We start from the raw sequence: 12,557 nt of genomic DNA on the forward strand, positions 1-12,557 counted from the left end.
CTTTTCTTCGCTCCAGCAGACGCTTGCAGTAAACCGGCTATTGCCATGCAACTGCGAGGCTGCACTTTCCTAGCCGTTCTACCTTCAAGGAGAATAGTGTTTTCTTCCGTAAGTGACCAAGCGAACGAGGTGATATAACCAAAGAGCCCGCGGACGCAGCATCTGCAGGGCAGTGGAGGAAGGCCCTGTTGCCAGGGGTGACGTGGGGTCACGTTCCCTGCTCAGGTCCGGCCCTGTTCCCAGGACACGTTTCCTTGTGGTCTTTCTGAGTGTCCTCACATAGGTTTTATCTCAGGGGATAAAGTGCTAAACCACATTTATATCCCATAAAAATTGACATGGCAAACACTTAGAAATAAGTATTACAACTTCCGTGGGAGAAGGACCTTCCTTGGGGAGAGGCCTGTTTCTAACTTTCAAACCTTAACGTTCAGTGAATCTAGGATTGCTTCTTTATACCCTAAGGAACTAATCGTGTGAAGATGTATGTATAAGAATACTTGTCACGGCAGTATTTATAACAGCTAAAAACCAGATAGAATCCATCTACCACGGAAGAAACATTTAAATAAATTATGGTACTATCATATAACAGAACACTATGGGCAACAATTAAAACTAATAATACATTTCTCCTGGTGTGCAGAGATGACCCTAATATAGTGTTGGCTGCAAAGCTAAAGGCAAAGTATGACTGTATTCCTGGGAGAGACACATATTACACAGATAAAAGGCCAGGAAAGAGAAACTGCGAAATACTAACATCGGCTTTTCTCAAGAAGTCTAGATGACAAGGAATTCTTGTTCTCCTTGAACTGTTCTGAGCATGCAGTCACATTTTTTACAATAAGCACAAACTGTCTTTTATGATAACACACTCATAAAATATTAATATTCATCCCATTTCTTTAAGAATCACAGTAATGCCAGGGCATGAAGGGGGCAAATGGGAAGACAATTCTTGATTTCTTGGATACCCAAGGCATCAGTCACTAAACACAGGGGACATGTCTACCCACGTGAGCCCCAAACACAGCGCTGTGTGTTGTGACAACTCCACTGAAATGCTTACGTACTCTTCTCAAATTCCTCCAGTTTTCTAACAGCTTCGTCTCGTTCTTGCCTGATTTTGTCACACTGAAATGAGAAAAGACGGTAAGAGTGAATTTGGATTGTAAGTCTGGAAAGACAAGAAAGAGCAAACTTATAAACAATAGCAACTTTGTGAAAAGAAAACAAAAAATTAAAAACCTTTTAAAAAGCACGAATGGTCTCACAGGATTTGAACTGCTCAACCAGCCTGGGCCTACTTTCTCGGGCCTTCTAAGATAATGACTCACCTTATGCTTCTGATCAGCTGAGTAGCAGACCAATTTAACATCCTTTGGTGGAAATACATTCACTCTTTAAGAGAAGAGTTGTGCCTCTTAAGTAGGTATTAATACTTTGCAAATCCAGGGGGCACCCCACTCCCCCACAGGTCAGGTTCCCTGAAACTGGAGGGTTTCAAATATCCAGAACAGCGGCACACAAAGGGGAGTGACCCCTACAGGAAGTGACCACCACATGGAGATAAACCGCTGCCCTGAGCACTCTCTCGCTCAAGGAAAAACCATCCTTGTGTCCTTAGAGTTCTAAATCGCAGGCAGCATGTAAAAGGAAAGAAGATAGAATATTCCACAATAAGCATGTCATTTACATCAACAAATTTTTCCTTTTAAAAGGTGGGAGGACTCATTGAAAAATCTTTGGGAGGTAAGACCATAAAAGGAAAAAAATACAACACACACCCAAAAAACTACTGAAGCATGAGGACCTTTCAGGATATCTGATATAGAAACAAGTATTTAATACTTTAACAGGCCATGAAGGTATAAATGAATTTTTTTTTTAAGCCTAATATTCATTATGCGGACTAAATTCACTTTACCCTGAATTTCACAAAACGGGCAAGTATAATACTTTTAGGAAGATTTTTCTCCAGTCTAAAACTTTAAAAAGTGAGGTTAGCTATTAGAGTGAGCATTAACATTTTAATTTTGTGGATTACGTTAATAAGAGGACTATTTGAATAAAACACAACTTTATATTATATTTTAATCCTACTATGCCAGATAAATACACTGAGTGGCCATATTATTATGATCTCTGAAGGCATAATAATCTGGCCACTCAATGCATATCCTATATAATAAAAGGCTAATATGCAAATTATCCCCTCGACCAGGAGTTCGACCAGCAGGCAGGCCTGCCAACTGCCCATGTCCCCTCCTCCTGGCCAGGCTGAACACACACACACACACACACACACACTCACACACACACACACTGAGTGGCCATATTATTATGTGTTCAGAGATCATAATAATCCAGCCACTCAGTGTATATTAGGATTTCATGCCTTGGATATTTCAAATTTCTATGGCAAAAAAATAATGATGCCACTGACAATGTGAAAAATCAAATGAAAATCGTGAGATAATCTCATCTAACAGACTGGCAAAAACTGAAAAAGTCTAATGCCAGGAGCTGGAAACTCACATACTGCTAGTGGGAGTGTCACCAGGCATAACTACTTTGGAAATAAACTAAACTGAAAATGCACACACCCCATGTATGACTCAGCAGTTCTACTCCAGGGCTCTATTCATGGAATCTCTAGTAATGTGTACGAGATGATATATACAAACATGCCGAGCATTTATAGCAACAATAAATCATGGTATACTCATATACTACACTGTGAAATACGCAGTGAAGATGAATGTGTGTGTGTGTGTGTGTGTGTGTGTGTATTTCATGATACATATAGCATATATAAAAGTACAAAAACATAAAATGGAAGAAATAGACAAAATTTATGAAAAGATAGGGAGGGGAAGGAGACTCCGGTTGGGAAACAGAGATGCTATTCAAAAATTGTATCTGCAGCATTCTTTATTTTTTAATTTCAACAAAAATAATTTAATTCTGTATTTGCATATCTGTTGTATTATTCTCTTCCCTTTTCAGCACTTTTAAAATATTTTCAAAATAAAAATAAAGTTGAGAAGCAAACAATTCAGTTTTCCTCTTTAGTCTCTCAAGAAAACAAACTTAAAAAAACCCACTGGGTAAACCCACTCTGACTAGAGTACACGAAACCAGTACACAGAGCTAAATTAGCAAAGCTGTTCACTGCATGCTTATCTTAAAGGAGAAGGCATACTGTGGTCCCCCTTATCCGTGGGGGACACATACCAAGACCCCCCAGTAGATGCCTCAAACTGTGGATAGTAGCGTACCCTATATATGCTATGTTTTCTCCTATACATAGATACCGAAGGTAACGTTTAATTAATAAGTTAGGCGCAGTAAGAGATTAACAATAATAATAAAATAGGACAATTATAACTATATATATAGTAAAAGTTATATTAATGTGGTGTATCTCCCCCGACCCCCTCTCTCTTTCTCAATCTCTCGAAATCTCTGATAACCAATCTGATAACTGAGAGGGCCACTAAGCACTCCCGTGTGGGCAGCACGCCCAGCATGGCTAGCTGGACCAAGGGATGACTCACTCCCAGGCGGGATGGAACGGGACGTCGGAAGAGTTTATTGTCCTCCTCAGAACGGCACGCAATTTAGAACTTACAAACCGTTTATTTCTGAACTTTCCCATTTACTATTCTCAGACCGTGGTTGACCGAGGGTAACTGAACCCTAAAAAAATGAAACCACAGGCAAGGGGATACTACCTTTCATTAGGTTTTCTTGTGGAGGGAAAAAAATTTTATCTAATATAGTTTCTAGTTCCAACCTAACAAACTTACTACATTTGTTGTTGTTGTTGTTGTTGTTGTTGTGTGTATGTGTGTTTATGTTTAAAATTCTAAACACTGCCCGGCTCATGGGTTGAGTGTCAACTTATGAACGGGGAAGTCATGGTTTGATTCCCAGTCAGGGCACGTACCCGGGTTGTGGGCTTGATCCCCAATAGGGGGCGTGCAGGAGGCAGCCAATCAATGATTCTCATCACTAATGTTTCTCTCTCTCCTTCTCCCTTCCTCTCTGAAATCAATAAAAACATATTAATAAAATAAAAAAAAGTCACCAACTGACATCACACACAAACCACCAATGCAGCTACCATTTACAGTTTGGTTCCCAGTCAGGGCACATACCTGGGTTGTGGCTCCATCTCACGGGTCCTTAGCAACACATGGCAACTCTAGGTAGGCTTACACCAATGCCCCGCAAGGAAGGCTTTATGCCGTGCTCTCTGCTCGTAAGGTGCAGCAGACGGCTTTGCTTAGTAACAGGTCTCAACCCCACAGTCGTATTCCGACCTGCGAGTGACCCGTGTCTATAGTAGAGCGAGGAACCCGCCTGGGCACAAACCCCCGGGTCTGCACCGGCAGATTCAGAAGCTGTCCCCCACCCCAGCTGTGTTCTCTCAGGGGGCTTCGTGTGGCCTGGCTTTCTATTTTCTACAACCACATTAGGACAGAACTGGCAGCCACAGAATTCACCATCTGCTATGATTACTGAAAGGGGTGTGTGTGTGGTGGTGGGGGGGGGGCGGAGTGGAGGGGGAGGGATCTACATATGCTGCGAATGCAGCTTATTCTCACCCAGAGCTGAGCAAACCAGGAGCGACAGGCCCATTCGCTCGGCAGAAATCCAAACACCCACTTATTTCGTCATTTCAGGTGAACCCACACAAATATCTTGTAACCTCGCTCTCGTGGCTCCCCACAGAGAGAAGCCAGCAAGGGCTGTGGGCCTTTGGGGACGAAATGTTTCATCTTTATGTCCAACAGGGACCCCTCACCCACCCTGCCCCTGCCGCTCCCCCGTTCCTGCAGCTGCACCATTTGTAGAAATGGCTTCCTTTTTGTCTGAGAATTGCTCATGAAGACTTTGCAATAGCAACAGATGTTCGTAGGCCCACGTCGCTTAATTACGGTGTCCCGTGATGCTCTGCAGCCCGGGGCTGGGGGGAAACCAGCAGCACCAGCACCGGTTGCTTTGAGCAAACGAGATAACGTTATGCAGCCCTTTCTGCAGCGGTGAATGGACCAGAGTAGTGGTGGGCAAACTCGTTAGTCCACAGAGCCAAATATCAACAGCACAACGATTGAGATTTCTTTGGAGAGCCACATTTTTCAAACTTACAACTTCTTCTAAAGCCACTTCTTCAAAATAGACTCGCCCACGCCGTGGTATTTTGTGAAAGAGCCACACTCAAGGGGCCAAAGAGCCGCCTGTGGCTCGCGAGCCGCAGTTTGCCGACCATGGAGTTAAATCATTCCCACTAGGATGGACTTCCTTTCCGTGTCTCTCTCCTTTGCTGGTGTTCTTTCTTCCAATTCAACGTTTTTCCCCCCTCCCGTTTCCAGAGGCAATAAAGTCATGGCCGCCTGAGAGCTGCCTCGGGAGCCCTCTCCATATTCTGGGGATTGTGTGTCCGAGGGGCGCACATGTCATCCGCCCGGAGATCCCTGCTCTTTGTTTCTGGATAGATTGCTGTTAATAAGAGACTCATTTTCACTTTCCAACTGCTAAGTAATTACTTTCTCTCTGGCAGGACCACTTGCCACTCTGCTCTAAAGAAACTGCATGCATGTGGATGTATTATGCATGAACAGTTAGCATAATGGGTGTGTATCTTGCTCTTGAAAAGTGGCTTCTTGATTGATTTAAAAAATAAAAGAAATGAAATGTACACGACAGGAAGGAACTTTGACCACAGACAACCAAGCAGAGATGCAGACGGTATTGTCTCCCTGGCTGCTCGAAACGCAAATCTCGGGCAGGGTCTGCCTCCTTCCCCCTTCACGCCGTGTCCCCGGCGAGCGGACAGAATGGCCGGTGCCCGGTGACAGCAGCCCAGCCAAACGACGTCTAATCAGCCACATAAATATGTATTTGTTTCAAAACTCCATCTCAGTTCCTAATATTCAACACAAACACGTTCTGTTGGAAGGCATTCTTCTGCTGCACAGGTTTCCTTCTTCCTATGCCGCTCCACGCACACCCCCAGCCTCAGACAGCTGACAGCGACGCCACTCACGCTCAGGAGCCTCTGCCGCCCCCGCGTAGGAAAACCCCCGAACGGTGATGACAAGGATCCTGAGTGAGTCATCAGAGAATGCCCTTCCATTGAAGAAGCATGACGAACATTTGACTTGGAGATTGCTTCACAGGCAAAGTAAGACATTTGACTTGGTTGATTCCAAAATAACTAGTTCTCTCTTTTCCCAGACCCCCCCCCCCAAAAAAAAGAACACCCACAAAACAATTTGGGTTGCTGACTTCAATAGGATAGGCTTCCTTGCTTTTTAACATGCTGTTGATAACGTTCTTTCGAAACTAGGGGAGGAAAAAATAACAGAAAGTAGAACCCTTTCCAAAATCTCCACTTATTTTGATGTTAGAAATTTTAAATTTTAAATTTTTTTAAATTTAAAACCTGAAGTTTTCACATTTTAATCCAACCCATACTACGTATACCCGAGATGTTTTGATAATAATGAACGTGTGTTGATCAAATGTGGTAAGTACATAAGAAATACTCAGATGTTTTATTACAAAGAAGCAAACAATTAATTCTGCTCCTAAGAGAATTAGAGAAGACTTTAAAAACACTAAGTGGCATGTAAGCCACACATGAGGAGCTGCGAAGAGCTTCTCACATGGCTCTAAGTAGAAACCTGTGTTTTTGTCCTTTTCCCATCCACCCCCACACCCTAGGTGTTCACTGCTATCATTGCAGTTTCTTACAGTTATTTGCCAACTTGCCTGTGCCCCTCGGTAGAGTGGTTTTTACGCAGGCTGGGACTGGCATGGGCATTTTATTACCCCCGTACTCAGAAGCCATTCGACAGAAAGCTTTCCCTTCAAAAAGCTTTCCTTATCAACTCAAAAAGATTCCCATTCCACCTTCAAAGACACTGATAAAAACCACCAAATGACCATCATTACATTCTTCTTAAAAAGGGAAAACTGCCCTGACTGGTTTGGCTCAGTGGATAAAGCATCAGCCTGCAGACTGAAGGGTCTCAGGTTCGATTCCAGTCAAGGGCATGTACCTTGGTTGCGGGCACATCCCCAGTAGGGGGAGTGCAGGAAGCAGCTGATCGATGCTTCTCATCGATGTTTCTAACTCTCTATTCCTCTCCCCTCCTCTCTGTAAAAAAAATAAAAATAAAAATAAAAATAAAAGATATATTTAATTTTAAAAAAAAAGAGTGCGCACGTGCGAGAGAGAGAGAGAGAGAGAGAGAGAGAGAGAGAGAGAGAGAGAGGGAGAGAGAGGGAGAAAAGGTCATGACAACCTTGGCCCACCCTCCCAAAATCTCCAACTCTTATCCTTGGGAGGCAGGCATGTCAGGAATGCAGGATGTCGGAAACTGTATGCACACACCCACACTCGTGGATTTTACTGATTGATCAGAAACTCAACAAATGGATAGACAAAGGATCCAGGAAATCCCCGAGTCTGACCATGTGTGGAGAGTTCACGAGCTAACAATGAAGAATTGTGAATAAGACCGAGCCTTCGTGGGAACGTCCATTAGCTCCCGTCAGTTCGCCTGCTTCACAGGGAATGGGAGGTTGGAAGACCCACATTTGAGTCTAGAGCCTGCTGGACCCCGAGGTCCCGTTCTCCCGGAAGTGGAGCTGGCCCAGGGCTGTTTGAAGCATCAGTAAGGGAGATAAAGGAGAGCACGTGATCCCTTGGTGACTTAGTAATGAACACAGCCTTTTAAGGAAATCCATGTCCTACCACTCCTCTCAACAGAGGAGATGCCAAACAAAGCCTAAAAAATTCTTACGCACCCTAGCCAGTTTGGCTCAGTGGATAGAGCACTGGCCTGTGGAAGGAAGAGTCCCGGGTTCAATTCCGGTCAGAGGCACATACCTCAATTGCAAGCTTGATACCTGACCCTGGTCGGGGCGCATGCGGGAGGCAACCAATGGATGTGTCTCTCTCACATCAATGTTTCTCTCTGTCTCTTCCCCTCCCTTTCACTCTCTTTTAAAATGTATGTGTGCATGGGTGCGTGCGTGCGTGTATGTGTGTGTGAGTGTATGTGTGTGAGTGTGTGTGTGTGTGTGTGTGTGTGTATATATATATATATATATATATATATATATATATATATATATCACCCAAAAGAATCATACCCACTGTCTCTTCCCAGGGATAAGGTTAATGAACAAAGACAGGCAAACTTAACGTGGACCTGTAGAAGGGAGAAATAGCTTGCCATTTATTTTGGGGGTCCCTTCCACTAGTGCAAAATGTCCCCACCACACATTAACTATGGCACATGGAGTCTTACTTTAGATTCCTGTCCTTGATTGATTCCCGGAACTCTGGGTGGGGGCCATGAGGCAAGAACGGCCACGCACACCCGCTGACGCGGAGGAGACAAAGATCACGCCGCCAGGCACACGCCAGTGCGTGGCCAGAGAAAATGGTGCCCTCCGCTTACCACGCCCGGAACCACAGCTGCTTTTACTCATTCTGTGCTGCAGAAAAGGCTTTTATTATAGGTTGCCCTCCTTTGTAACGCAGCCCCCCTTTTGAGGGGGAAATCTTCAGTAATAAGCCTGCTAGTCTTTTCACAGAAGATAAACAGAGTGCGGGCGAACTTAAAACCACTCTGTTTTTGTTCTACCCAGGCACACAGCATTCCACGCCGCTTTCGCTTCCTTTCTTCCCGTTTCTGTTAATAGTTATTTTCAAAGAATTAGAACAGAAGCAGGTCAATAATGCATACAGACGTGACAAAAGTATTAGACCATTCTCTGTGCAGAGAAACGTGAAAACGGTTGATGGGCTAAGATCATTTATAAGCTTTCTTTTACCAAATGCATTTCCCCTGTGATTCCACTCACATCACGGATGATTCCGTTACACCCTCCCTGCAGAAAGTGGCTCTCAGTTCAACAACTACCATCACCACCAACTCGGGAGCTTACGGGACATCTATTTGTTAGGACAATGCTACGGCTGGCTATGAGGAAACGAGAATGAAAGAAGAAGACACAACAAGAAGTGCATTCTTCCTCTCCGCTGTTCATTTTCTTCTAGGTCCTTCCTTTTCCAGCCTCTAAAGACACTTGTCTGCTTCCCCTCTCACAGCTTCTAGGTTACGTCAAAGAGTTCTCCTGAATGAACCCTTCTGCCTGGTTTTGCTTTTCCCCTCTTAGGGCCGGGGACATCCATGGGGGAGACATCCAAGGAAAAGCAAATTTCATTCATGTCTACAAACAAGAATGGGCGGTTCTGTTCTCGCCTACTGTCCATTATCTATTCAGTCCTTCTACTTTTTTTAAAAAATTAGCCTTCCCTTCCATTTGTCCCCTCCTTAAATTTCCAGGGAACGAACACACACACACACACACACACACACACACACGCACACACACACACACACGCACTCACGAATTTTCAATCAACACGTTCAGAGTCAACATGGCAAGACGCTTGTAAATGTGAGTAAGTTCCATTACTTAACAGTCTAAAAATAAAACTTCCAGGGTCCCTGAAACTCATCACCAGGCTTCCCCATCTTCAAATTGGGTATTTCCCAATTTCCAGTATATTATTTACATCCTTAGAGGAAGTTAAGCAGATGCAAAGTTTATGGAGGCATTTGGGCTAACCACCCCATGATTCACTCCGCACAGCTCCCTCCAGAATCTAGTACGTCTGAACCCCGAAGGTACATGTGTCAGGCCTCCGATTCCATCGCCAGCATCCCCAGTCTGACTGCTGGGGGAAAGCACAGTTCTTGGGGGCCCGCGTTGCTTGGCCCGGTGCCTGGCTGCATTTAGCTGGGTAGTTAATCTCCCCGCGCAGCGCCCACTGTGGCGGGCCTGCTATTCTTCACCATCTGGAGCCCAGAGTTGATATAAGCTTGAGCCACACATGCAGGAGAAAAGAAAAAGAAAAAAAAAACAAAAAACAAAAAACAACCCACTCCATTCGCATTCGCAACTGAAATTGGTGCAGAACAATGCACCATGCCATCCAGGCTTTCACACATGGAGAGAGGAAGGAAAGGGCGGAGTACAAACCTTCTCCTTTGTTTTCTCGTTCTCTGCTCGGAGGTCTTCATATTCGCCGATTGCTAAAAGGAAAAAAGAAAAGGGAAAGCAACGTTATATAACCTGCCAAAAGTTTACTGTAGGAAAACCTGGGACACCCCCCCAACTACCTGAGCTTGCCTATTTACTAGGTTTGGTGCAGAAGAGGCCACAGAAGGGCTTCTGCTTCTAAGAGGAAAGAAGGAAAAGAGACCGTAGCGGAGGAGAGCCCGCCACGCCAAATTCCGGTTCTCCCCAGGTCATCAGGGAGACAGACCTGGGAGCCACAGGTGGCCTCTGACAAGTCACTTCTCTCTGGTACCCAGACTGGGTCCTGGCAGGCGGGTGGTCCCTGACGTTCCTTTCAGCACCATTAGTTGGTGGTGCTGTGATCGGGTTTGGTTTTTAATCAGCCGCCAGAAAATACGGTCGGCTTACACGTCCCACGCCCGGTCACACATCTGCTGTAGCATCCACAGAGCAACGCCGCTCCTGCTCTGAGCAGTCAGCTCAGAACAACCGCTTTCAGGCACTGTGAGGTCCTCCTCCCCAGGCCCCGCACACCAGCCAGATACATGTCCCCGGGTGGGAAAAACGTGTGAATTGCTTAGAAATATTCCCAACTACATAGAGGAGGAAAACAGCAGTTTCAACTCATAACCCTCTATTGCCAGAAAAAATAATCTGAATCCCCCACACTCATCTTTTAGTCAAAGCATGATTTTTATTTTTTAAATAAATGTTTTTATTGATAGAGGAAGGGAGAGAGATAAAGACAGAAACATGAATGAGAGACTTCGACCTGCTGCCTCTTGCACGCCACCTACTGGGGACTGAGCCTACAACTCAGGCATATGCCCTGACTGGGAGTCGAACCAGTGACCTCTTGGTTCATGGGTCCATGCTCAACCATTGAGTCACACCGGCTGGGCCAAAGCACCATTTTTAGATACACTCACAGCTGATGATGCTACAGTCAGAGCATTGTGACTGGAAGAAAGAGAAGGACCTGGGGTTGATGACGGAGCACAGTGCCTTAGGTAGGCCTCACAGAACTGCTGCCCATGCCCAGCCCAGCACCTTGACTGCTAACACATGCCAGGAAATCATCCGATTGGAATTTTATACCTTCACTTTATAAAAATGTAATTGGATTTATATACAAAAAGTTTTTCTTTAAAAAAAAAAAAAGAAGATAAATAGAATTTTCTATTTCTATGAATCACCTAAAGATAAAAATAAAAAATCTGAAATCAGAGCTTCAAGAACATCCCAGACATCTCTCCGGTCATTAATTCTAGAAGTGTCTGATTCTAACCACTGAAACAGACAACTCACAGGGGAAAGTGCATGTTTTGTTTCTTCCAAAGGAGATACAAAGAGTTTAGAATAGCTACCATGGTGGTAGGACCAACATCTGACAATCCAATTCAAATGAACAGACATTTATAGGATCCTACCACCAAGATCCAGAAGTTTTATTAGCATCCCATGACCATCTAAATAAGAATTAAAGCCACACACCAGAAAGAATCCTGGAAAACTAGCCCATAAGACAGCTGAATGGATACATGTAAAGATATAGCCATTTTAAAAATAACTCCATTCCAACAGGAAAGATTTGATTGACCACAGAATGCAGCTCTCCCACACCAGCTCCTCCTCAGCCTCCACCACACGCACACAAACCCATGAGTACGACCTGAACTGTTCTTGGTTCTGAAAAATCACTAAAAGCCCTCCTTTCCTCCCACACTTTTTTTTTTATAAGTCAAAAGAACTAAGGGATGCTAAACATATGCACTTATGCCATTGGGCAATCTATGCTCATAATTCCAGATGTCATTACTATATGTAACATTGCTTGGAAAAATAAATATAGACTTTACTGAGAGACTTTGCATTGGTTAACTTGACATTTAAAGGTATCTGCAGATGAAGCTGAAAAATCCCAATTGATTTACCACTCTATTCTTATTGACCTACTTTACAGACGTACAAAACAGACAATAGAGGCTTCCAAAACCATGATCTCATAGTGATATTAAGAAAAATGTTTTTGTATTTTAAAACATCAGATAATGGCTTGGAAGGCTTTTGAAAAATACCGATACTATTCTTCCATTATATTGCCAATAGAATTCAGATGAAGCATTATAGACTCCCAATGACTGGGTCTTTATGAAAAGGGTTCATTAAGAACCCTTCACCTATTGTGTCTTAATGGAAATCACAGAAAACACGCTTTATTGTGATTATGTGTGAGTTAAAAATAATACGAAAGTCGGGTACAGGGAAAAGAGTAGAAAGGTGTGAAAAGAATTCAACCCCTTGAGAGAGGGGAGAGGGACAAGGCATAAGAGGAAAGAAAAGTTACTAATAGTTTTTATTTCTTTGACGTTGGAAAACCAAGCTCATTGTTCTAAACATTTACACATACACACACACACAAACACACAAACACACACACA

General features: G+C 43.9%; 1 protein-coding gene across 2 annotated transcripts in view; it reads right to left on the reverse strand.

Annotated features, from left to right (window-relative positions):
- The window catches only part of SHTN1 (shootin 1), an 86,486-nt gene that overhangs the window by 62,094 nt on the left and 11,835 nt on the right, over positions 1 to 12,557 (reverse strand). For both annotated transcript variants that reach the window (XM_084903743.1, XM_084903742.1), the window contains exons 2-3: positions 10,078 to 10,130; positions 1,077 to 1,137 (exon numbers count right to left, since the gene is read on the reverse strand). In XM_084903743.1, coding sequence (XP_084759869.1) covers positions 1,077 to 1,137; positions 10,078 to 10,130 — 114 coding nt within the window. The remainder of the gene's footprint in view (positions 1 to 1,076; positions 1,138 to 10,077; positions 10,131 to 12,557) is intronic.

This window comes from Pipistrellus hanaki (assembly GCF_964339955.1).
Source record: "Pipistrellus hanaki genome assembly, chromosome: 14".
Taxonomy (NCBI): Eukaryota; Metazoa; Chordata; class Mammalia; order Chiroptera; family Vespertilionidae; genus Pipistrellus; species Pipistrellus hanaki.